The following is a 26057-nucleotide window of genomic DNA, read 5'->3' as shown; positions in this document are numbered from 1 at the left end:
GTGCATGGCACGCCCCCCAGCGGCCGGTCCCGGCGCGGTGCGATGGAGACGGACAGCAGCGGTCGGGACCAGGGGTTTATGCGGAGCCGGCGCTCAGAGCTCCGGGTTGCCGAAGCCGAACCGCAGCTGGGCGGCGCGGAGCTCCCGCAGCAGCGAGTCGTTCGTCAGCCCCAGCTGCGGGGAAACGGGCGGGTCAGGCAAGGCACACGCACACGCACACCCCCGGGCCCCCGACAGAGCCGCCGTGGACAGGGGCGACAGGCAGGGCAGCTTTAACATTGCCGTGGCTTCCTGCCTCAGCCCTTCCGTGCTGAGCCATCGAGGTCAGCTCGCAAGTCAAAGGGCAAGCGCTTTGACCAGCAGGTTGAATGAGGTGATCCTGCCCCTCTGCTCTTGTGAGACCTCACTTGCAGCACTATGCGCAGTTCTGGTGTCCTCAACATAAGAAGGACATGGAGCTGCTGGAAAAAGTCCAGAGGAGACCACGAGAATGATCAGGGGACTGGAGCACCTCCTGTATGAAGACAGGCTGAGAAAGTTGGGGCTGTTCAGCCTGGAGAAGAGAAGGCTGCGTGGGGACCTCATAGCAGCCTTCCAGTATCTGAAGGGGGCCTATAGGGATGCTGGGGAGGGACTCTTCATTAGGGACTGTAGTGATAGGACAAGGGGTAATGCATTTAAAATTAAATACAAGAGATTGAGTTTGGATATAAGGAAGTTCTTCCTTGTCCCTCATGGCAGGAGGTTGGAAGTGGATGAGCTTTAAGGTCCATTCCAACCCAAACCCATTCCATGATTCCATGACTCATAATGTGGCACACTCTGGCCAGTGCCTGGCCACACACTGCCATGCCCTGCCCACCCTGCCGCGGTGCGGACACTGACCTTGCAGACGTACTTGTAGCACTGCTCTGCCTCCATACGCCGTCCTCCCTGGGGAAAGGACACAGAGCAGTGAGGACATCATCCCATGGGAATGGTGTGGGCCCTCAGGGAGATCACACATGGTAAGAAAGCTCAGCACAAAGGATGTGACCCCGGAGGAGTGAGTGCAGGCAGTGAGGGAGGGCTCTGCTATGCTCATCAAAATGTTTCACCCCCTCCCAGTACAGCCCCCAGACTTTACCACCAAGATCTACACCATGTTGTTCAGGCTCATGAGCAGTTGCAATAGACCATGGGGATGGTGGGCTGGGCACTCACGTGCAGGCAGATGAGGGAGAGATATGCCCACACTTCAGCGTTGGTGTTATTGAGGGCATTGGCTTCAGAGAGGGCATCTTCTGCTTCCACCATCTCCTTCAGCTTGAGAGAGGAGAGTCATGGACAGGAGGCAAACAGGGAGAAAGGTCTTTAGAATCGCTCTAACAGTCAGAGTGTGCAACAAAAGCATCTGACAGGATTTCACCAACAGGGATGTGGGGAAAGGATTTAAGGCAGAAACAACCGGTTACCCCTGGAGTTAACATCCAGCATTCTGGTTAGAAACATAAACCTCTCACTGCTGACTCCTGACCCCCTGTGTGAGCACCCGCTATTTACACATCAGACCCAGGCATAAGGAAAGCAGTATGAACACCTCAGCCCTGGGGAACTCAGCAGCGAACACAGGCTGAGAGAGCTGGTCTTGTTCAGCTTGGAGAAGAGAAGGCTCCCTAAGGGGATCTTGAAGCAGCTTCCAGTGCCTAAAGGAACTACAGGAAACCTGGAGAGGGGCTTTGGACAAGGGCCTGTAGGAACAGGACAAGGGGGAATGGCTTTAACCTGACAGAGGGGAGACTGAGATGAGCTCTTAGGCAGAAGTTTTTCCTTGTGAGGGTGCTGAGGCACTGGCACAGGGTGCCCAGAGAAGCTGTGGCTGCCCCATCCCTGGCAGTGTTCAAGGCCAGGCTGGACACAGGGGCTTGGAGCAGCCTGGTCTGGTGGAAGGTGTCCCTGCCTGTGGCAGGGGGTTGGAACAGGATGAGCTTTAACGTTCCTTCCAACACAAACCAGTCTGGGATTTTATGATCCCTCTTCCTGCTGCAGGGTGGCTCAGGGAGGCACAGGAGCCAGTGCCCAGTAGGCTGCAGCCAGCTCCCAGGCCACCACTCACTTCTCTGGCTCCCAGGGGGTACATGTTTGGCCAAGGGGTAAACAGAATTTCAAGTCGTCCTCTCCTTGTTTCTTCCCTCAGCCACATCCCAATGGAGAAGCCTCACGAGGTGAACCCCTGCTTGATACCACACTGCCAGGGGCTGGGTGTCCTCGGCAGCCTGTCAGAGATGCTGGATTCTTCCAGGCAGGGAAAGCACTGAGATTCCTGACATTCTGCCCAGTTCCTTTCTGGTGACATACAGGTCACAGGCAAGTGCTTGGAGCAAAACTCAGGCCTGGCTGGGTTACATGCTGCTTGGACACCTTGGGGAAGGCTCTGGCAGTGGGATGAGGGAAAGGATCGTTCCTCCCAAAGCAGTTGGGGGGGTGACTGCTCCAACATCTCTGGTACCCACAGCCCATGGTGCCAGGCAGAACTGCGCAGCACATGGCACACAATGGCCCTCAGGAGCATTCATTTCACAGGGAGCTGATCCTTAGTTTGGGCAAGGGGAAAAGCAGTTCAGGCCACACCACCAGTTAAAGGAAGGTTACCTGCAGGCACTTACCCTGTAGCAGGCGATTCCCACCCCCAGCCAGGTGAGGCAGGATGAGGAGTTGTTGCAGGCGAGCAGGTAGATCTTCTTCGCCTGGCCGTACTGCCACAGAAGGTACACGAGCACATTACTCTCAGCAAACACATCACTGCAGAGAGCCCCCCCTTTCTCATGAATGGGTTCAAACATAAGCAGGGGAAGTTCAGGTTAGATGTAAGGCAGAAGTTCTTCCCTGTGAGGGTGCTGAGGTTCTCTGGTGCACAGGGTGCCCAGAGAAGCTGTGGCTGCCCCATCCCTGGCAGTGTTCAAGGCCAGGTTGGATGGGGCTTGGAGCAACCTGGTCTGGCGGAAGGTGTCCCTGCCCATGGCAGGGGGTTGGAACTGGATGAGCTTTAAGGTCCCTTCCCAACCAAACCAGTCTGGGATTCTATGAATTTGCCAAACACCCAATTCCCATCTCTGGTGGGGTTCAGACCACCACTGTCCCCACTGGGGGGCTTGGTGCCTGCCTGCTGCCCCTGCTATAGTGGCTCTGTGCTGGCAGGTACTGGTACAGTTGCCCGGTGTCTGGGATGATGAGAAATGGCTCAGCAGCACCCAGAGATGTTGCAACTCTAGAAGGATTTGCTGGCTTGTGTTATGTTGCCTATGGCAAAAGCTCATGATGTTTCCTACCCAGGGTCTGGAATCTTCTGCTTTGTGACAGATTCCCTTTTGCCACTCCTGCTGGCTCCTCACCAATTTCTCCTCCAGGTAGATGGAGCCCAGGCGCAGGTAGACTATGTGCATATCCTCAGCATCCTCCATAAACCCCACGGTTCGCTCATAGCACTCCTTTGCCTCACCAAAGTCTTTCTTCAGGTAGCAGAGGTGCCCTTTCTGAGCCCAGATATTTGGATTCTGTGAACACAAACCCAGGAGTGAGATGTGGCTGGGAGAAGAGAGGGGGGGAGACTGGGAGAGGGGCAGGGACCCTGTCAGCAGCTGAAAGGAAGAGCTGAGCAGTGTTTAATTATAGCAGGGCAGATTCCTACGTACAGAGTTAAAACCAAATCAGCGGCTGCCTGCATGACACCAGCAATGGGAGCCCCCTCCAGCCGTTCCCTGCACAGTGTCCTGGTCATGCCAGGCTCCCCGGGGATGATGGATGTGCAAACAGCATTCAGGATTGTAAGCTTCCCCCTGCCTTCCATTCAACCTGCCTCCCATTCAACCTGACTCCCCAAAGCCACTTTCCCACTGTTGAATAGCAACCTTGTTCCTCATGAAACAGAGCCTGACCCACAGATAAAAGAGGCTCTACACATTCAAAGGGAAAAGAAAGGCAGATGCTGCAGGGAGAGGCGTCCCCAGTCAGAAATGCTGCCTGTCTGTGTGGGAGAGGACAGGAGGCAAGTGATCACACACTGGGTTACCATGCAGTCAATCCTAACAGCCTCACAGAGACATTCTTCACATTTGGAGAGTTCTTCTTTCAGCAAGTAAGTCTGGGCCAGTGCCAAGTAGTACCCACTGGAGGGACCTCCCTCGAGGCTCAGCAGCTCATGGGCAAGGGCCTTGTGAACAAACTGTGGAAGAAGGACACCCATCATGTTAAGAGAGCAGGCAAACCATGGGCATCCCAGAAGAACATGGCAGGAGGGGTGATTCACTCTTATTTGACTTCCATGAACACAAAACACACAGGAGATTTCTTTTTTTATGCCTCCTTTAAATATTTACCTCCATTACTTCTAGTTCTGGTTTGCTTTAAGCAACTCTTTCTGCCATGTAAAATTAATGCAGGCAGCATCAAGTGGCAGTCAGAGAGATCCCACAGAGCCAGCTGTGTGGGAGAGGGACACTCCACAGGTGACACAAAGCTTACTTTGACATACACAAGTGTCTGAAACAAGGAAGGAGTTTTGGAAGTGTCACACTAATGCATCTTGCCACTTCTGACTTGGCTGCTCCCTAAGCACCAAGCAGTGCTGAGCTGAGCACCCCAAGAACCTACCTGAGGGGACCATGTCCACCACCAGAATTTTGGGCTGAATAGGTTTGCATTTCTGGGTGGGTTTGCTCCCTCTTTCCCTTAGCATTAGGAGAAGCCACGGCTTGTTCTCCATGCCCAAGAAGGGGGTTTGCTGGAGCTTGCCACCAGCTCTTTGGAAGAAGATGAAACCTTCTTTCCCACTCCTCCACTTCACGTTGAGCTGACCTGGACAGCATTGGCTTTCATCAGGAATTCCACTGTCTTCATGAAAATTGTGCAGGGAGGTTGTCCAAGTCCTGAAGCAGGGGATGGTGCTGCAAGAAGATGTGTCCCTGTCAGTCCCAGGGTGGGGTTTGTATTTCAGAAGCCAGAGCAGGGCCTGAGACCCTGGCAGGGACAGAGGAATCCCAGCAACAGAGTGTGAAACCCAGGAGGGGCAGGGGGGGCTGAAGCAGGGATTAACTCAGTGTTTCTGTCTGAAGGGTTTGCATTTTGTGAGGGATGTGAAAAGAAATGATGCTCTACACCCAGTAACTTTCCAGTCCAAGCTCAGAGGAAGAAAAGGTAGGAATTTATGAGTGAAGCTTGTCAGAGTTAACTACTCTGAGGCCCCTGCCTCCCCAGACCAACCCAGTGGGGCCCAAAGCACCCAGCGCTGCCATCTCTTTGCCACTCCTGGGAGAGTGGAGCTGTAGAGGAGGAAAATCCCACAACATACAACCAGGGGAGATCCACAGGGACAGTTTAAGAGCTGTTATCTCAGGAGGCAGATACCTAAGTAGCCAATAAAGGCCACTGGCTGCACTGACATGTAGGGAGAGAGCTGTGTTCACCCACTGGCTGTCCCTCTCGAGATGTGCTGCTTTGAGAATCAGAATGAACCTACTTTGTCTGGAGATTCCCAGCTGGGGAGAGAGAACAAGCCAGGATATCTTGCCTTGGCATCAGAAGGGCCACAGTGCAGTGCTCCTAAGATACTCTCCTTCATCTCCATACCTTTTGGGGCTGCCTCTGGTGCAGTCACCTCTTCCTTGGGTGCCACACAGGCTGGGGCAGGCTCTGCCACCTTTGTCAGTTTGTCAGCAGAACCATCTGGAACCTTCTCTGCAATGAAACCCCCAACAGCTATTAGATGCAAACAGTTTACCATAAACTGCCCGGTTTGAGCATTTTATGATTCTGCAGAAATGGGGAGGGGAGAAAATATAAAAGATCTACAAGATATTCAGAACTGGAAAGAAGTTTCTTTGTAGGAGGGTCTAGTGTTTTGAGTACAACATTACCACGTGAAGCTAGAAACAGGTATAAATGAGGCAATACAGTTGGAACAGGTTGGTCCTAGCACAGGTTGCCCAGAGAAGCTGTGGCTGCCCCATCCCTGGCAGTGTTCAAGGCCAGGTTGGATGGGGCTTGGAACAGCCTGGTCTGGTGGAAGGTGTCCCTGCCCGTGGCAGGGGGTTGGGACTGGATGAGTTTTAACGTCCCTTCCAACCAAAACCAGTCTGGGATTCTATGAATATCTCTTTCCTCATAATGAGAAGGGGGTAAAAAAGGCATATGACATGAGGCACTGGGCATGGAGTGGTAATAACAGTAAAAATAAACATTTCCTGCAGCCTGGCCACATATTTGGGCCTTGGGACAGCAAAGTCTGGCTCAAAGTTAGGCTGGATTCAGCGGGGCTCCAGAGGAAGCCCAATGTTTAGGATCACCACCCAGCAGCTGGTTTGCCCATTGAAATAATGAGGCAGTGATTTCCAAGCTGCATTGGGAAGTCACAGCAACAGCTGTGGTTAAAGCTGAACCTGGGTGAGTGTCACGTACAACTGGCACAGAGGCATGTCTGCCCTCCCAAAGCCTCCAGAAGCACACTCCTCTCCTCCAGCCACCCTGGCTGCTTCCCACATATCAGTTTATCAGTGGCACTGGGTTGGGGCAGGACAATAAGTTCAAAGACTGGTCCCTTTAGTAGGCTGTGGGTAAGACAAGGGATGGGCTGTGCTGCTTTCAGAAAGCTTCAACATTTGAAGCAACACACTTGTGCTGTTGTTTCTCACTAGTGAAGTTGCGGTTTACTGTAGCTCACAGACCACATCTTCCTTTAGCTTTTGTATCATGGCAATGGTTTTAAACTAAAAGAGGGAGATTCAGGCTGGATGTGAGGAAGAAATTCTTTACCATGAGGGTGGTAAAACAGTGGCACAAGTTGCCCGGAGAGGTGATGGATGCCCCATCTCTGGAGACATCCAAGGGCAGGCTGGATGTGGTTCTGGGCAACCAGCTGAAGATATCCCTGCTCACTGCAGGGGGGTTGGACTAGATGGGCTTTGAAGATCCCTTCCAGCCCAAACCATTCTATATTTCTCCTCTTACAAATCCCCTTCCACTGTTCACCATCTCCCTCACTGCCCTGAGCCCCCTCTTTGCCACTGCTGGGGCATCTCCTGGTTTCACCCAGCATTACCTGGCAAGTGGCCTTCTGGGCCTGGGATGTGAGACCTCATACACCCAGCAGAAATGGGCTTTTTTTTACCTCCTTCTCCCTCAGCAGCCTCAGGGATGCTCCTCTCCTTGGCGAGCTGTGCTTGCAAGAGCTTTTTAGCCTCACGGAAGGCCATTTCTGCCTGAATATTATTATCCTGCAGTTCATAAAACAAACCTATGTGAGACAGAAAGAGAAATGTAAGCAGACACCCAGCCTTAGCAAAACCCTTCCCTTAGCCCTTAGATTTGAGAAGGGAGCAGCAGCAATGCTTGGCTCTAGAGGAATGCCTCAAGCACACTTTGGTTTTGTACCTGAAAGTGTCCAGGCCACCACGCTGGATGGCTCCAAGCAGCAGGCGTCCTCAAATAAAACCTCTGCCTCTTCATTGTGCTGCAGCATGGCAGCTGTAATCCCACACAGCAGCAAACTGGGGACAGGGACAGGCAGTTAGCCTTGCAGGACACCCTCACCCACCCAGCCACCCGCCAGGAGCACACAGCACCTCTGGATGTGATTGGGATCCAGAGAAAGAGCCTGCTGGAAGCACTCATGTGCTTTGGTTGTTTCCTCGAGCAGGAGGCAGAATGCCCCATAGTCCAGCCAGCACTCGATGTTGTACTGGTCCTTAGCTATCCTCTAGACAAAAAAAGACTATAGCTGGAGTGAGAAGTGCTGCAGTTGTGCTCAGCATGCACAACGGATTGGAGACAATACTGGAGTGACCACAGCTTTCCTCTGGCTACCCCAGCCCAGTTTAGCAACAACCAAGCCCTCGTCTACATCACATGCTAGGATTTCCCTTAACTGGGATTGTGCTGGGCTTCCTCTAAACTTCCTTCACCTAACATACATCCTCCAACTTCAGTTGACATCCTCCTGCTTCCTGTTGAGGGCCCAGTGTCCCCAGTACTGACACTACATGGCTTTTGGAACAGCTTACTCCATTTGCCCTGGGGTCGAGGCTGACACCCCCAGTGACCTGGCCAGGCCCTGTCTCACATCCTCCAGAGAGCAGCATCTCCCTAGAAAATCCCTCACACATTTAGGCTGGGTATCCTAGTCACATTCTCCTCCTTTCGGCCTGCACAATAGTCAGTGCTGTCAGCAGCACAGGCCCCACCACACTGGCTGCCAGCCCAGACACATTGGAGATGGGCAGGAAAGAACAGGGGCTCCTTTACCTGCTGGTGGTAGAGAGATGCCAGCTTGTAGTCTTTGATGACTTGAGCCTCATGAGCAAAGAGCCAGAGCTGCTTCTGGGTCACTTGGGATGGAGGGGCAGAAGGAGCAGCTTCCTCAAACAGCAGCTGGAAGGAGCGAGACAGAGTGTTATCCTGGAGAGGGTGAGAATGGTTCATCCCAGTACAGCAGCAGTCCCCAGTCTGGCACTGCACCGAGTACAGCCTGGTATGGCTGGGGCTGAATGGCAAGACATCCTGACCTGTGGTGGGACACATTCTGTCATTCCCAGGTACATCTGCCACACAGAGACAGCAAATATCCACTACTTGCAACTCATAGAATCATGATAGAATCCCAGACTGGTTTGGGTTGGAAGGGACCTTAAAGCTCATCCAGTCCCAACCCCTGCCACAGGCAGGGACACCTTCCGCCAGACCAGGTTGCTCCAAGCCCCTGTGTCCAACCTGGCCTTGAACACTGCCAGGGATGGGGCAGCCACAGCTTCTCTGGGCACCCTGTGCCAGGGCCTCAGCACCCTCACAGGGAAGAACTTCTGCCTAAGAGCTCATCTCAATCTCCCCTGCCTTTGAATGTGGCTTGAGGCCCACATGTGATAACTGCAGCAAAGGAAAGCATGAGCTTGTGTCTGCCTTGAAGGCAAAAGTCCCCTGGCTTTCACTAGATGCAGTGTTCAGCTCTGGATCCACAGTGAAGTCGTATCCCAGGTTTCTTCCTACCTCATTCAGGGCAATGTGCATCTGGTCCATGAGGTACACATAGAGCTCACTGAGGAATGCCTGGAATTGCTCCTGGCTCTCAAATGCTGTGGTCTTCAGATATTTCTCCCTCACAATCTTCACTACAGCATACTGTGGAGACATGAGACTCTTGGACAAGACAGATCCCCCTGTATCCCCCTCCAGCTCTGTAATCATGCAGAGCCACAACACACTGGTTGTGCCTGAAGCTCCCACTTAGTTCTGAGGAAGAATTCCAGCCCAGAACTGATAAAAGCAAGCAGGGGTGAGCTCCTTTTGCACCTCCTACCCCTGGGTCTCCCTGACACACTGGTGTCCCTTTAGGAATAACATGTGGGAAGACTCGTCCCCTTGGCACACAGAAGAGGTCCCCAGGTGGAGCATGGCCAAGGCTGACCAGCTGAGACAGAACCCCTTTTTTTCTGCAAGGACAGACAGTGAGTGTGTAAGAGTAGGTTTTGCCTTCCTCAGGCTATTAGCATGGGGCAAATGGATATGACCAGCTTTGGAGTCTCCTGCCATTGACAGGAATGATTCTTCTGGTGTGTGATCAAAGCAGCTTTGCCAGCTCCATTAGAGGGAGAACCTATCCCCACCGCCATGCCCTGCAACAGACTCAGCTGGCAGGATGGGGTCTGGAGCCACACATCATGGAGCAGCAGCTCCTCATGGAGAAACTGCCTGGAGAAAACAAGTAGGGAAGTGAAAAGCACAAATGGACTCTTTACCTTTAGCTGTTCCTTAAAAGCAAAGTATTTGCCAGAGCTGTTCAGCTCAAAGTTGAGCTGACGCTTCTGTTCCTCCAGGGTTTGGTGGTCTGTTGTTCTTTGGTCAGGCAGCTGCTTCCCAAAGAGCTCATGGCATTCATTTAGGATTGCAGCAGCAATGCTCCTGACGTGGTGGTGATAATCTTCCACAGCCTAGGAACAAATAAAGAAATAATCACCCTTCACAAGGCACTCATGCCATCAACCCTGAAATGGATTTGATTTCACCTCCCACGAACTCCACCTGAGGCAAGTCCCAGTTAGTCTGTCACTCATCCCTTCCTGTCCATGCCAGAGGGCTGTGAATACATCTATGTGTAAATATAAAAGAGCTCCTTCATAATTAGATATTGCTTCTGCTATACTTTTCCATCAGAACCCAGTATTTCAGTCATTGGTGTCTCTTCTATAGCAGTAAAATTGGCTGTAAGAAAAACATTTGCTGGAAGCCTTTTAAACCCATGGGCAACCCTCTTCAGCAGTCTCTAATCTCCATATTCTCGGTGGCAGAAGCTTCCATGTGCTGTGACAATCAAAATAGAGCACTGGAAGCACTCCAGACAGTCCAGCACAAATCAGTTCTGCAGCAGCACTGGGGTCAGTCACTGCAGTGCTGCTCCTTCCTTGCTGTGCATTGAACTCACCATCGTCCAGGGGCCACCTGGGGACATTCTCCTTTGATGGCTGCTCTGTGCGCACAGATGAGCCAGCACTGTCAGACCATTTCCTGAGGATGTGTCACACACACAAAGGTCCTCGGATATTCTGGGTGACCTGAGAGTGCTCAGGGCTGATTCTGTTTATGTTTGTCTGGGTCTGAGGAAGCACATGGGCTAATCTGAGACAAGAAACTGCTGGGACTGCCTGGGGTAAATATAAGGTTTACCTCCTGAAAGGAGGTCGCAGTGAGGTGGAGGTTGGTCTCTTCTTCCAAGGAGCAAGGGGTAGGACAAGAGGAAATGGCCTCAAGCTGTGCCAGGGGAGATTTAGACTGGATATTAGGAACAATTGCTCCCCCGAAGGGTGGTCAGGCATTGGAACAGGCTGCCCAAGGCAATGGTGGAGTTGCCATCCCTGGAAGTGTTCACAAACCATGTAGATGAGGCCCTCAGTGACATGGTTCAGTGGTGGCCTTGGCAGTGCTGGGGAATGGTTGGACTTGATGATTTTAGAGGTCTTTTCCAACCTGGTTGATCCTATGATTCTAAGGTTCTGGTAGACTCTTTCTCCAGCATCCTGTTTCCTTCCTGCTCTTGCTACATCTCTCCACTTCGTATGGGCTGCAAACATGAATGATGCAGCCCAGGAATGCTTTCCTAAGGCATACTACTGCAAGGATAACACATCCAGAAGTTTCTTTTCTGTGTATTTCCTCTTCAAACCCCATATACATGTTGCTATGGAGCTAAGATTGAGAATGAAGGTTCTGTGTGAGAGGTATGAGGGCAAGAAGAGGTGGCAGAGGCAAGGCCACAGGCTCCTGCATGTACCTTCTGGGCTCCTGATGTCCGAGGAGGCAGTGGAGGGCGAGGAGGAATCATTTGCTTGACCCTGTCAGTGAGAGGACAGAAGAGATCAGCCTGTAGAACATTCTCACTCTAAAGCCCAGGCCACCACTCCAGCATTTCTCAACACGTCATGGTGTGGTTATGGCAGGCATCCCAACCCTGGCTGTACCACTACTAGAGTTACACTGACCTTGCAAATACTCATCAAAGCCCTACAGGGATTATCAGAACTTTTACTGAGAACTTATTAAAACCACTGGTGTCAAAACAGTGTTAATTCATTGAGATTTTAATCAAGATTTTCTGCTTGGTGATAGCCAAAACACCTTCAGCGCTTAGGAGACAATCCAGCCCACCAAGCAAAGGTGTGATGGCTCCTGCCCAACTAACAAAGCAAATTGCATGAGGCTAACAGAGGATTTGGGGTGGAGCCCAAGAAAAAGAGCCATGCTTTTCTACTAAGGCATGTATTTAAATGCCCTTCCCCAGAAAGATCTGCTGATCTCCTCTTCAAGGACATATGTATGTGGAATCAGCTGGAGCTCCCCAAGACTCAGAGTCCTTCCCACAACTCAGGAGGGTGGATTTTTCATGGCAGGTCAATGTGGAGGAACACTGAATTCAAGTGAGTCCCAGTTGGGTAGAAAAAAGGGCCAGGAGAAGGTTTTACAGTGGTTCACTTTCTTCAACCTGTTCTTCCTAGGAGAGAGGAGGCAGCATGGAAGATGGCACACACACTTTCTCTGCAAGGAATGGCTGCTGCTTTCTGTTTGAGAGAGACATACCACCTGCACTTGTCATACTTTATTCATTTGCTGCATTTTCTCTGTTTTAGTCAATAAAATGATACATGCTAGAACTTTCCTAGACTGAAACACAGCAGGGCTACCCCTGGAGAGGAAGAAACTGCCTCAAATCAGATAGATAGGGTTTGAATCAAAGCAGCAGAGATGAGAACAGCTCTGCAGTGGTTCAACTTGAAAACTAACAGAAGAGTTGAGGAATGGGTAGAAGACTGGGGAAAAAGAAAACCTCCTGTAAAGGTAAACCCAAAAGTTAGAATGCTATGGGGAAGTCAGAGCAGTGCTACATAGGGGAGTCCAAACTGGTGGCCAGTCCTGACCAAGCAGCACATGCAAGAGGCAAGCACACAGGGATTAGTGGGAAACAAAGCCCTGATGGGAACACAGGCACTGTTGTGCTTCTCTGGTGTCTCTGCTTTTGAGAGGAATAGCAGGGAGATGCCAGCTGGGATGAACATAAGTGTTTTCCCAACACACCAGATACAACCCCTTAAAGAGTCTGGTCAAATCCTCCCCGATTCCAGTGGGCTTTGGCTCAGGCCCTCGTATGGTCTGTATGGAGCTCTCCTAGGGGGAGCTTGCTGTGCAGCCCTGTTTCTACCCTGCAGAAAGGAGTTGCCAGCCTCAGCGTCACAGCAGGGCTTTACGCACTGTTTGGTGAGCTCCTCTCGCAGTCTTCTTGGTACCAAGGCCTTATGCAGCTTTATCTCCATCACCAGGAATGTTCCTGCTTCAGTGTATTGCTATAAAGATAAATATTGCTGTCTCAGTGTCGTGCTGTCTAGAGCCATTACAGTATGATGGAAGACTGAGCATATAGCTACAGATCTTCAGCAAATCCCCTTCAAGCTGCAGAGATACAGCTTGTTTTATAACATCAGAATGATTGATTGCAGCAAAATTCAGCTCAAGAAACCAGTCTAGGAAAAATGAGGAGGCCCAGATAATCAATCTGCTTGCAGAATGAAGCTGCCTTCTCAGTGTTCTGAGGAATAAGCCAGAATTTGAAGGAACCCTTTTAAATTTAGAGAGACCTTCTAGCCCAGTGGTAGACTGCCCTCCAGCTGGACATCACTGGGAGGACTCCAGGACAGCACTGATGGAAAACATCCCTGGTCCAGCTCACTCTTGAAGAATTTAACTGCATGCAAGGTGTGAGACACCAGCGTGATGATGGTCTGGCAAGTCTTTCCTTCTCTTTGGAGGTACATAATCACCTGTCCTTCAAGGTTGTTGAGATGCACGGCGTTTTCCGCTTCTCCTGTGCCATTTGGCAACTGAAGTTTGGGTGTGTGGGACATCTGTTGAAGAAAAAGAAGAGATGTGTCTTGTTTGAGATGTAATAAGCCTCATACTTTCACATGTCCAGGGTGTGAGTTTGACATTTTGGACAGCAGGTACTGATAACACTATCTCCCAAAGATAATCTCTCAGTTGGCTGAGGCACCCCAGCATCAGTCCCTGGTTCCTCCAGCTACCTCTGGTGGGGAAATGGAGCAACCATGTTGCAGTGTGCCTCTCTAGACCTTACCTTCTTGTTGGTGGTTTTCTCTTTGTCTTCCTTCTGAGTCTTGTTGGGAGCAGCTCGGTTAAGAGGAGCACCGATTTCTGAGGTCCCTGAGCCTCTCCGAGTCACACTGAGCTGCCCCCTAAGATCCTGGAAAACACTGTGCTGTCTTTTGGTCTGCAAAAACAGAAGGAACAGAGAGATTCAAGGAACAGAGAGATTCAAGGACCAGACTAGGGCTTCCCCACCCCTTTGCCTTAACCTCTCACATCACGAAACACATTGTCAGTGTCCTAAAGGCATTAAAAAGCTACACAAGCTCATCCTCCCCTCCTAGTTTAGCTGTGGTGCTCAGGGCCAGCTCTGATACCATATAGCTGTGAAGCCTCAGGTCAGACTATGAAATGAGCTGCCTGAGAACATCTCTGTAGGCACTCTCTGTCTTCTCTCAAGAGCTGCATTTCTACTGAGCACAGGCACTTGATTCTTGCTTGAGCTATGTGTTAGGCTGGAACCCAGCCCTGGGCTGCCCCGATCCTGATCTGCTGGCCTGAATTTCTCGCTTGAACCTGGACCTGCCTCACAGCTATGGACCTGCCTGATGGTGTAGACTGTTGGATGAATGTGACTACACTTCTCAGGTCTGCTCTGTAACTTTTTGGGTACCCCAACCTGCCTTGCAATGACTCTCACCTCACCTTCTGGCATGGAGCAGCTTCCCTGACGCATGTCAAGGAGCAGGTTTGGCAAATTGTTTACACACTGTTTGACCACAGACAGGCTGCTCCCTCCCAGCCATCACTGTTATGTGAACTGGCTAGCAAGAACTTCCTGGGAAGAAGATGTAGCAGCTGTACTGAGACTGCCTAGACTCAAGGAGCAGTCTGAAGCATCCACAAAACCAGAGGATGAGAGTGACAGAGTGTCACTTCACTGTGACAGATAAATGCTCCAGGACAAGTAGAACAACAAAGCCACAAGGCCATTATTCACATGGATGAAGCAGAGAGCAGCAGAGAGCTGTGTGCTAAGCTCTGCTTTGTCACAGCTAGCAGTGGAGGCAAGAAGGGCTGTAATTCACCCAGCTCCTGTGGCCTGGACAGCAGCACTCCAGTTAATGTGGGCAGAAAAACCAGGTCTGTGCATCTCCTGAAACAAGCTCAGGTCTGTTCTGGGAGTGCTGGGGAAAACAGAGATGCAGCCGTCACTCTTAGTAACAGAGGTGGGAGAAAGGCAAAGACAAATAAACCTCCATGAGCTATAGCTGAAAGAACTCCAGTGACAGCTTTTTTTGGCTGTTGCCTGGGGTAACGCCATCATTTTAGAGCCACTGTTTGCTTTTCCCAGCAGCACAGTTCATTTGCCCATGTTCCAGACTGGGGAGAGAGAAGCATTCTTACAGCTCTTCCTGCTCAGCTGCTGGCAGAGAAAGGAGTAGAGTGAGATTCAGAGCCTCTCCCAGCCCCCAAACCTGCTCATGCATGCCCAGAAATCCCCTGCCTTTGAGGATTCTTCACCTAAAAGCTTCTCTTTTTATTTTTCTCCATCACCAGAAAGGCAATGAAGTTTCAGAGTCAGCCTCTGAGTACCACACTGCCCATGTGCCTGCTCTCAAACACCACACTGCCTGTGCTGCCTGCTCCCAACCCCACTATGTGCAAACCCAGCTGCAGAGCTGAGGCTGAGCCTGGCTGTCTGGTTTGCTCTCACCTTCTCAAACACTTTGTTGTCTTGGTAGGCACAGACACGAAAAGCACCTCTGATCTTCTTCACACCAGGGCAGAGCAAAGGCATCATGTTGACATAAGCCACACCATGGAAGGAAATCTGCTTTTCCTCATCTCCCTGGAAACACAGAGTAAGGGACTGAGACACTGAATGGACTGTGATTCTCTATAAGGAAACAAGGCCAGCAATCCCATTAAGAAGAGGCCACAGAGCAAACTGCTGCACTGATGAGGCAGTGGCTCTCTGTTGCTGGCACACAGTTGACACGATCTGGCCAAATACACTGGAGTCATTCAATATGTAGGATATCAGTTCAATCTCAGTGCATGCAGGGCAGCTTTTCTCTCTCAAGAGATTCCTTAAGATGGTCTTTTTGAGATACAACCGTAAGATTATCAACTCTATGGTTAGAAATCCTAGTAACCCTATCAGAGGTGTGCATCCCTGATAGGAATCAGGCAGCTAAGGAGGTCTTAGTGTCTGAGGTAGCAGCAGACTGGTGAGGATAAGGGACAAGGGTCTCCATTCTGACATCAGTGAGTGCTGAAAGGGATTTAGACAAACTTAAATGACTTTGCCTTGGAACAGGTTAGGACCCCTCACACAACCAGCTGCCACGAATAGAACCATTAGCTGAAGGGCTGTTTCTTTGTTAAACCACCCCAGTTTTTGTGCAAAAGCATAATTTATTTACACCCAAGAGAGCAGGCATGAATTTCTTCAAGATGTTCCAACCCCATCAGCTCCAGTGAATTACCTTAATTCCCAGAAAGCTCCCTCTCCCTGACCCCTTCCCACTGGGCTGCCACAGACCATCAGCCAGAGCTCTGTATGCTATATGGAAAAAATATGATCCTTTGTCTATTTAACAGCTCTGTAAGGCTGATTAATCCCTTCACAAAGCCTGTAGCTCTCTGACTCGCTTTGCCTGGTTCAAGGCTGGTTTTGGTATTACAAAGGCATTGAAAGGAAAATGCTCAATAACACAATGCTGCTCCACACACCAGAACAACACATCCCTTGCCACTTTACCTTGTCAGCTTTGCTGGTTTTCCGTTTGCTGGGTAAGGCTGCACATACCCTGCAGATCTCCACGGGCCAGTACTGGCACTCTGCAATACGCTTCTGCAGACTGAACACAAAGAAGGGCACTGAGAAGAGGCAGAAACAAAGCTGGTGAGCCACACCACCCTCCTTTCTGGCCCCAAACATCCCCCCTTGGTTTTGTTTCCACCTGATCCCATGGGACACAGCAAACACCCTCTGGCCACTAGAACGTATGTCCTTTGGGGCAAGCTCGGAACATTTTCTTCTCCATCCACCGCTGTGTGCATTTATGGCACAAGCAGCTATAAAACAATCATAAGATTAACAGGCTGGGTTTCTTCTCTCCTCTGGCTACTTCAGAAATGAAATGAATATGAAGAAACATCATGAACTTTGGTATAAATCCTGAATTGCTCAGAGCAAGCAGACCCTGAGCTCCCATTCAATGTGCTTGGTAACTTTGAAATCAGCAGGCAGGCTGATGAAAGTGTAGGGGGAAAGGAATTAAATAGCAAACCAGATAGAAGGGAGTATTTCCACACGAGAACTAATTTGGCTGTGAAACTCACAGCCACAATGCAGCTGAGGCCAAGAACAAACCAGGATTCAAAGAGAAATTGGGTGCTCATCTTGATGTTGAGCATGTCCAGACCTTTAAAAGTAATATTTATCCAATAAAAAAGAACATGAAGAGTGCCTACACCAAGTGAAAGGATTTTAATGTACTGGGAATTCAGCAAAACTTAATTAGCAGCTCAGAGGAGAGCTGTGTGGGCCACTCTCCTCCATAACTCTGTTGTCCTTTCCTTCAAGCAGAGGGAGCAGTCACCACCTCCAGTTACTGGCAGCATGAGCTGGAGACAGCAGCTACAGGCAGCTCATCTTCTCCCACTGTAGAACTAAGCTGCTCCAGCAGTTAAAGGCATATAACTGTTCCCTTGCTTGTGTGAACACCTCTGGCCAACAGTGAGCCGCAGGAGCCATGGGAAGTGAGGCAGAGCCACGCTTTGATCATGTAAGAGATGTGATAGTACCTGCATGTTGCTGTTCCCTGCCTTAGGTTACCCAACTGATTGCATTCTGGGGTGGTTTATCCCCACTGCTCCATGCTGGAAGGGAAGCTCTCAGGTCCCTTACGTGATTACTGCAGCAGGATCCAGGTAACAACGACTTTCCATGTCCCACACAACTCTCTTCATGCTTTCTGCTTGGATCCTAAATTCCCTGTCCTATGAGAAACAGCACATGGTCAGAGCTAGGACAGCAATCTACATCATTCCCAAAATGTTCCCTGGGAGAGAATGGAAGTCGGACAGAGGAGTCCAACTCACCATCACCATAGCACAGTAAGTGAGCCATCCTTCCTGCAGACACCAGAACCCATTCATATTGGGAGCCTGGCTCACAAGGAAATGACACAACTCTCAGCCCAACAGCTGAAGGCTGGTTGACTTTCTGGGCACCAGACCTGCCCCATGGTCCCTCAGAACTCTCCTCTGCTGTCCTAGGGCACCCATCTGTGTGTCTGCACACTGTGCAGAGCACCGACCTCCTACTTCCTCCCGTAACAAGTCTCTGCAAGTCTTTCTCAGTCTTTTCAGTGAGACCTGCTGGTTCTCTCCCAGCCATGACACTGCCAGTCCTTCCTCACCTCTTCTTTTTTGAGCTCTCCATCTTCATCCTCATAGGGACCACCAACAATGAAGGAGTTTGGTATGCTCAGAGCACCAGGGGCCACGATGTTAGCAAGGGGCCACTTTTTGGGGCGGGGTAATGGCTCTTTCTCACCAGCAAGCTTCAGGATGCCATTCTTGAAGAGTAAGGGAAGTTCTTTCTAGAGAAACATGAGAATGAATGGACCTGCATGTCCAACATGAGCAGGAGCAAGTGCCAGCTGCACAAAGCTGGGTATAACAAAGCAAAGCAGCAGTGCAGGGGCCTGGCTTGGAAAACCGACTCCACCACACACAAAGAACAGAGAAAAGCCAAACAAACAGCCACATGGAAAAGATCCTGCCATTTCAATCCAAATCTTGCTGAGCAGACCTTGTTTTGTGTTCAAGAGACATATCACATCACAGAGACCCCAAGCACCCACAGCAAAGGCTGCTGTTGCACAAGCACAGGAGCTATACACCCCATGGCCTTGTTCCATGCTGCATAGTGTGGGAGAACACTCCACTTTGAAGCAGCCAAAACTCCTTTCACCATGCCAGGACTGTTTCTCACCTCCCCAGCTGCTGGTACTTGCAAGCAAGCCATGTAGTTTTGCAGAGGTTCTGTGACAGCAAATGCTTCAGGGATAGAATAAGCTGCCTCCAGTGTGATGCTCAGGAAGTTACCGTCTGAAAGCTGTGTGGCAGAAACCAAAGGCTCTTTGGTGCTCACTGTCACTTCAAGGCCACCCTAGGAAACAAGGGTAAAGTAGAACCAGTAACTTGACAATTATAACATTCCTGCTCTTGAAGGAGAAGCCAGCAGAAACTCAAGGCCAGAATGTATAATGCCTTCTTCCTCACCTCAAATATGAAAGAGAACAGACCAGCTTAGGAAGGAAATTCCACAATGGGTTTGTCTGAATTGTGATTTGTCAGTTTAAATTGAAGCCTGCTTGAGGCAGGGCACATGCTCCACAGGTCTCATAAAATGAGCCAGGGAGAAAGTCAGGGTCTCATAAAATGAGCCACAGCAAAAGAACATCACTTTTCGCCCAGTGATTCAGAGCATGCTGAGCCAGGGCCACAGTTTGACCCTGTCCTATCTCAGTCTTAATTACCTGTCCCAATCCAATAGATGGTGTGCAGCGAAACCCAGCTGCTCAGCATTTATTATCTCTCCTCCCTAATGTGAGTCCCTCTCATACATACTGTGTAACACCTCTTAGATACAGAGAAGCTAGTGCAATCCCCTCCCCTTCAATTTGCTGGTGGTGCTAGCTGCAGGCAGGCTCCAAGCAAAATGAAACACATTTTCTCAGTCTCATGCTTTTTTCACCAGGTACTTTTCAACCACCTGAATGAAAAAGGACCTTGTGGGGAAGGCAGTCAGAGCTGGTACAATAACAGACTCTGAGATATTTTATCCACAGAGAGGAAGACTAATCAAGCCAGGCAGCTAATCCTGCTGTTCTCTTTCTGGGTTTTCAGTACTGGGCTTTCCATCCTAAATGTTTTTTTGCAGAGTGATTTGGTGGCTGCACACATCAACATTTCCTAGCACGACTTCACCTGTCATAGCAACAAGGGACCCACGTCAAGAGGAGAAGGAAAGACCTCCAAGCTGGGAACATATAGAGTTTGTAACATCCGTGATGAGCCAGGTGGCTGAGTCATGCTCATTTTCCCATTAAAAAGCAGCAGAGAGCTGAAGGAGCAAAGAAACAGTTCCAGATTCCGCATACCTTGGCCTCTGGGTGAAGGCTCTCTGATGGAGAGGTAGACACTGCATATAAAGGAGCTGTGACCTGAAATGAACACTGTCCTGGAAAGAAACAGGAATGAGAGAGCACAGAGTGAGACCCTCTGTAGGGAAATCATGGCCTACTGATGTCACCCCATCTTCCCCAATGCTAGGAAGTGCATTTTGTCAAAAGGAGGGAAGTACTTAGGGTTGTGAGGCTCTGGAACTGGCTGCCCAAAGAAGTGGTAAATGCTCCATCCATGGCAGGGTTCAGCACCAGGTTGGACAGAGGCTCGGGTGACATGGCCTAGTGTGAGACATCCCTGCCCATGGCAGGGGGCTGGAACTGGTCTTAAGGTCCTTTCCAACCCTAACCATTCTATGATTCCATTCCTTTGCCAAGGATCCATAAGCAAAGATCCAAAAGTGCCAGGGAGTAAGAAATGGTTACAGAGACTGGAAGTCAGTATTGTACCTTGCAGTAGAGGTAGAAGGTCCACCACAGCTTGGCCAAGAGGTACGGTCCTGTCCTTCTGTTTCTTGTCCTTTTGCAACATTTCTATCACTGTCACTAGAGAGATGAAAAAGAGAGGAGGTGACAGAGTTTCTCAGACAGCTCCAGACCAGCAGTTCAGTGTCTGCAAAGGGTCTGTGTCAGCTCTGGCATGTGCTTCTACTCCATCTCCCAAGGCTGACAAGAACAGTGAAGCCAAGGAGCACAGGCCAACATGAAAGGAGACCCTTCCAGCTGGAAAAGATGGGGACAGAAGCTCTGAGACCCTGTCACCACTGCAGCGCTATTCTTAATGTATGACTCCTGCAGTCAGAGCCGCAGCAGGCAGGCAGAGCAGAGCAGAGCAGGGCAGCTGGTGATTCCCACCTCCAACCAGGGACATTCAGGTACTTACAGAGCACAGGGGTTTGTGCAATGTCATCCAGGGAGTTGGGCCCATTGGGGCTGTAGTCAAAGCTGGTTGTGAAATTGTAGTCTGCTGTCCCGTTTGGCAGGACATTAGTCCTGGAGGAGTCTCCCAGGATCACTCCGTTGTACTCCACACACACTGAAGTGACTGACACGTCGCTTTTGAGAGTTTTCTGTCAAGAAAATGCACATTAAGCAGCTGGCTCTGAGGCAACAGCTCTAGGATCAAAGTTGCTTCTGGAAGGCAGCTCACTTCCGTGCGCAGAACAGGGTTCTCCAGTGGGGTCTTTGGCTGTTCCCTACAGGAATGGGGAACAGGAGCAGAGCTTGGCCATGGTGAGACCTCAGCCTTCCCTGTCTTTTAGGAGGGAACTTTCCTGCTCCACTACACTGTGACACCCTGGGGGTTATCAAAATCTGCAGCAGCAGAGAGGGAGAGGTCCAGGCTTCACTGCAGGAGAAGCAGTGAAAGACACAGCTGAAACAAATCCTAAAATACCCCACTGATAGGAGAATGGGCAATGGGCTCAAACTTAAACAGGGGAGATTTAGGTTAGATATGAGGAACAAATTCTTCCCTGTGAGGGTGCTGAGGCGCTGGCACAGGGTGCCCAGAGAAGCTGTGGCTGCCCCATCCCTGGCAGTGTTCAAGGCCAGGTTGGACAGGAGCCACCTGATCTAGTAGATGGTGTCCCTGACCATGGCAGGGGATTGGGAATGGATGAGCTTTAAGACACCTTCCAACCCAAACCAGTCTGGGAATCTGAATGATTCTGATGTTTTTGTGCTTCCAGGAAGCTCAAGACTTTTGTAGTCTCCTCAGCTACACGGCTGAGCTGAGAGGTCATTTGTGTCTATCACATGGCTGCCAATGGCCTGAAATGACAGAAGGGCTCCAGCAAGCTCTCTGGGGAGCTCTGCCATATGTTGCTACACCACCTTCATACCACTTGCTTTAAGCAGGGATGAGGAGGTTTCAGTTTCAAGGAGGAACATGGTTGATTTCTCCATGCAGGGAGCAGCAGCCACCACCCTGAACATGAGGCTGTCATATGCAAACCCCACTTTTCTTTAGTCCTGAGCCACAGGGATGCCTGACCTCCACCCTCAGCAGCCTCCCTCCTTGTCAGTGGGGTAATGAGTTCCGTATTGGCTCTTGCACAAAAGGAGCTTTTATTCACTTGGTTTTAATTTTCAGTCCTTCTCATTCTCCTTGAGCATACAGTCTATGAATGGCTAAACAGAAGAATCCAATTAACCTTTCCCTGTCCCATTAATTATCCTGGGCTCCTCTCTCATGCTTCTCCCCATTACCTCTAATTAAGCAGATTCCACACTTCTTACAGCTGGATTTTTTTTCTCATATTGTTGTTCTTACTATCACACTTTTGTAACCTTCCCTCCTTTTGCCAGAGTCGTTTCTCAAGATGGAGCAATAACAAACCACAAAGCAACACTCCAGGTTCAATTAATCCATGGGTCTGTCCTTTCTAGCATTGTTTTTCCTCCTCATACCTCATACTTCTCACCTAAGACACTGTTTGCTGAATCTGTCTGTGTGAGAGGTGCTCAAAACCTACAGTATAAAAAACTCAAAACCACAGCCCACGGAGTTGCTTTTGGTTTGCTGGTTTTACCTTCTGCTAGAGCAGAAGCAGGGGTTTGCATTTTCTAGCTGAGCTTCTCCTCTGCATTCCCTCCTAAATGTTCGTTCCTCCAGAAGACTTTAAGGCCAGCAGGGTGCATCATGCTGCACATGGAAACTGCAGGAGTCATGGTTTGATCAGAACCACCTCACAGTCTTTCCTCTAACTGCCTTGGAGCCACTGTTTTCTTAAAACTAGAGCCACTCTCTTGGTTTCAACATGGTATAAACTGCTGTAGCTGGGATGAAAAGCCAAATTTACATAAAAGTGAGATCTTTGGAGAGGCATTTGTCTCAGTGATACATATTTTTCACTCTGTTTTGCTTTAAAAAGCTGCCATTTACACACAGATAGGTGGAGAAGGCGAAGAGACAGATTTCAACCCATCTCTGGAGCATTGCTGAGGAGGTGCATTCCCCAGCCTACATGAATCATAAGCCTTTACTCTGTGCAAACAAGCTCCCAGTGGGGAGGAGAAAGTCACAGTGTGGCATAGCTGAATCCATGATATTCCCACCAATCCTTCCAATATCCCTATCACCTCACAGCTCTTCTCAAACAGGATCACAGCACACCACATCACTCTAGCTTTGTTTATTAAACCATTTCCAGAAGAGTTTTACCAGGTCCTGCGCTCTCAGCACTGTGATCTGTACTGGTGTCGGCTGTGACTCACTGGGAACAGATACAGTGGACTCTTTTCTGGAATCCAGCCCCGTAGAGACCTCCATGGCTCTGCAGGAAAAAGACTGTGGAAAAGAAATATGAAACTGCTCAATTCCTCTCCCAGAAGCATCTGCAGAGCCCAGCAGCCATGGCTGTTGGCATTATTTTAGGCTTGGCTGTCAAGACACCACTGAAAGCACGGGGCTTTGTCAGTGAGGAAGCTCTCATGAGGAGCATAGGGAGGACATGTAATGCCAAAATTATGATGCTCAGTAAAAGGAACCGAGTGGCAGCTCCCAGCTCCTCCTGCACACGGGGAGGGCTCAGTGTGACTGCTGCTTTCAGCCAGGCTCACCCTGGTGCAGCTTTAACCTGACAGAATCATAGAATAGTTAGGATTGGAAAAGACCTCAAGATCATCAAGTTCCAACCCCCCTGCCATGGGCAGGGACACCTCACACTAAACCATATCACCCAAGGCTTCATCCAACCTGGTCTTAAACACTGCCAGGGATGGAGCATTCACAACCTCCCTGGGCAACCCATTCCAGTGCCTCACCACCCTCACAGTAAAGACCTTCATCCTTATACCCAATCTAAACGACAGAGGGGAGACTGAGATGAGCTCTTAGGCAGAAGTTCTTCCCTGTGAGGGTGCTGAGGCGCTGGCACAGGGTGCCCAGAGAAGCTGTGGCTGCCCCATCCCTGGCAGTGTTCAAGGCCAGGCTGGATGGGGCTTGGAGCAACCTGGTCTGGTGGAAGGTGTCCCTGCCCTTGGCAGGGGGCTGGAACTGGATGATTTTTAAGGTTCTTTCAACCCAAACCAGTCTGTGATTCTCGTCTGACCGACAGTGGAGCCTGTGGGGCCAAAGGCCTCAGCTCCTGGCCCAGCTCCACAGGGCTCCCGCAGCCCCAGGTCATGGCTCCATCCTGCACCATGGGCCTGTCTGCAGCACTTCCACCCCTCTGGAGACACGGCTGGGCCGAGGGCACTCCTGTGACCCCAGCACCCCACAGCACCCCACAGCACCCCACAGCCTCGCGCCCCCCCGTTCCAGCCCCCCCCCCAGACAGATGAGAGGTACTGGCCTCCACCCCGACGCTGGCAACCGCCTCAGCGCACCGCCCTGCGCGGTCAGCAGGTCAGGGCGCTCACGGCTGGGGGTGCGCGGCACCGGGCAGCGAACCTCGGGGTACCGGCCTCAACGGGAGGGCCCCGCGTCCGGTAACCAGGGCGACGCCACTGCTCCCGTGAAGTCTCGCGAGATGGCAGCACTGCACCACGTGTTTATGGGGCTGTGGGGTGGGTGTGCGGCTCGCAGCAGTCACAGAGGGGTTTGATGGAAGGGAGGTGGAAGCTCATCCGGCCCCACACCGTGTGAAGTGTGTGTGAGGTGAACAGTTAAGTACCAAGCGAGTGCAGAGCTCTGATCCGCGGTTCTGCTCTCCCGAGAGGGAAACAGCCGGAGACGGACAGAGCCAAAAAGGAGAATATGTGTTACCCTGAGGCTGAGGTGTGTTTGTTTCATCCCGGGAATGAATGTGAGCCAGATGGCGTTCTCAGTTATACCCAGGGTAACAGAAAAGCTCTGGGTAAAATTGGAATGGGGTTTTTACTGCACGGGGAGCAGAATTTGGCCTGAACAGTATAGGTTGTGGGAGTAATTAAATATGTTGTGGTTGAGAAAACAAAATATCAGCAAGGCGAGTAAACATGGGAAACCAGGAAAAGTTAAAACACAAGGCTTGAAAGTCCCTGGGATGCATCTTAAAGCACTGAGAAGAAACTGGGGATGTCCCAGGAGGAATCACAAGTAAAAAAACCTTGATGAAATACTGTAACCAGTGGTGGCAGTTGTATAAATTGGGTGGGGGAGAAAAGTGGCCGGAAAACCGATCTTTAATCTCTAATACAATGTTAGAGTTGATGCCCTTCTTACAAAGGGAAGAAAAGTGGGATGAAGTCTTTCATGCAGATATGTTTTTCACGCTCTGGGAGCATCCAGAGTGGCAGAAAGAGTGGGATAAACACAGCACCCAAGGATCCATTTGTGTTAACTCTGGAAAGAGAGTAAAAAGCGTGGAGTAGAGCAATTGAAGCGGTGCTGCTCATCGTGCCCTATAGGCCAGAGGTGATGAGACACAAAAGGGGTCTGGGGGCTGAGCAAATGCTAGAAGATTTTGTTAACCCCAGGGAAAAAGCATCAGCTCCTCCCCCTTCTCCTGAGCGCTCCCGTTTCTTTCACTGCTAAGCGGGAGGACACGAGCCAAGCTGCGGGCTCAGCCAGAGTAAAAGATAAGGGTGTGATATAAGGCGTGATACAAACCCCCCTTAGGGAAGCTGTGGGACCTGAGAGACCCATGGGACTCGGTTAATTTCCCTATGGGAGACTTAGAAAGTTGAAAATCGATAGCAAGGACCTATAGAGGTGATCCTGCAGGAGCAGCAAAAATGTTCAAAACCTTCACTAAAGCCCTAGACCCGGATTAGGACAATATTGATTTAATGTTAGATGCAATCACAGGCACTGAAAAGGAACTAGTACTTAAAGCTGCCAGAACCCATGTTCAGGCACTAATGGCTGCAGAAATGTTGCAGAGAAATGCAGATGATTATGCCTCTACAGCTAAAGCACAATAGGATTATAATAACCCCAACCATTATCAACTTCTCAAAAGATATGAAACATGGATTGCATTTGGATTGGAGCACGCAATTCCTAAGTCCGTGAACTGGGGAGCTTTATATACTGTCAAACAGAACACAGTGAAACTCCCACAGAATTTTTTGATAAATTACGGGAGCAATGCGTAAATATCCTACCATGGACCCCTCTGGAGACCAGGGAAAGCAGCAGCTGATACCTCTCTAGGACAATCCTCAAATGATATTAGAAAGAAACTACAAAAACTTAGAGCAGAGGACCAGAGAGATATGGAAAAGCTGACTGAGGAAGCATGGAGGGTGTACTGCAGCTGAGACAGTAATGAAAGGCAAAAAGGAAGTTGAACAATTACTCATGCAACCATT

General features: G+C 50.3%; 1 protein-coding gene across 1 annotated transcript; it reads right to left on the bottom strand.

The window, feature by feature from the left end:
• Positions 1-93: 93 nt before the first annotated feature.
• Positions 94-23096, bottom strand: CFAP70 (cilia and flagella associated protein 70). Its single transcript, XM_031050213.2, has 27 exons — positions 22984-23096; positions 20701-20887; positions 20268-20363; positions 19794-19873; positions 18623-18799; positions 18045-18227; positions 17531-17622; positions 16379-16478; positions 15329-15463; positions 13643-13795; positions 13329-13412; positions 12763-12854; positions 11291-11351; positions 9762-9953; positions 9013-9144; positions 8275-8400; positions 7596-7729; positions 7405-7520; positions 7142-7267; positions 5605-5712; positions 4834-4922; positions 4049-4201; positions 3372-3533; positions 2646-2735; positions 1204-1305; positions 886-933; positions 94-174 (listed from the first exon to the last, which is right to left on the bottom strand). The coding sequence occupies exons 1-27, from the start codon at positions 23089-23091 to the stop codon at positions 94-96; spliced, it is 3207 nt and encodes a 1068-aa protein (XP_030906073.2). The 5' UTR covers positions 23092-23096.
• Positions 23097-26057: the final 2961 nt, after the last annotated feature.

This window comes from Melopsittacus undulatus, chromosome 8, assembly GCF_012275295.1.
Source record: "Melopsittacus undulatus isolate bMelUnd1 chromosome 8, bMelUnd1.mat.Z, whole genome shotgun sequence".
Taxonomy (NCBI): domain Eukaryota; kingdom Metazoa; phylum Chordata; class Aves; order Psittaciformes; family Psittaculidae; genus Melopsittacus; species Melopsittacus undulatus.
The sequence above is the reverse complement of the archived record's forward strand: the minus strand, read 5'-3'. Positions and strand labels throughout refer to the sequence as shown.

Excerpts from the sequence above, each read along its gene's own strand:
- CFAP70 (XM_031050213.2), bottom strand. The coding sequence starts at position 23,091 with ATGGAGGTCTCTACGGGGCTGGATTCCAGAAAAGAGTCCACTGTATCT. Across the intron at positions 12,855-13,328 it reads TCAACAACCTTGAAGGACAG|CAATACACTGAAGCAGGAAC; the intron begins GTGATTATGTAC and ends TTATCTTTATAG. Across the intron at positions 9,145-9,761 it reads CTTTTAAGGAACAGCTAAAG|TATGCTGTAGTGAAGATTGT; the intron begins GTAAAGAGTCCA and ends ATGTCTCCACAG.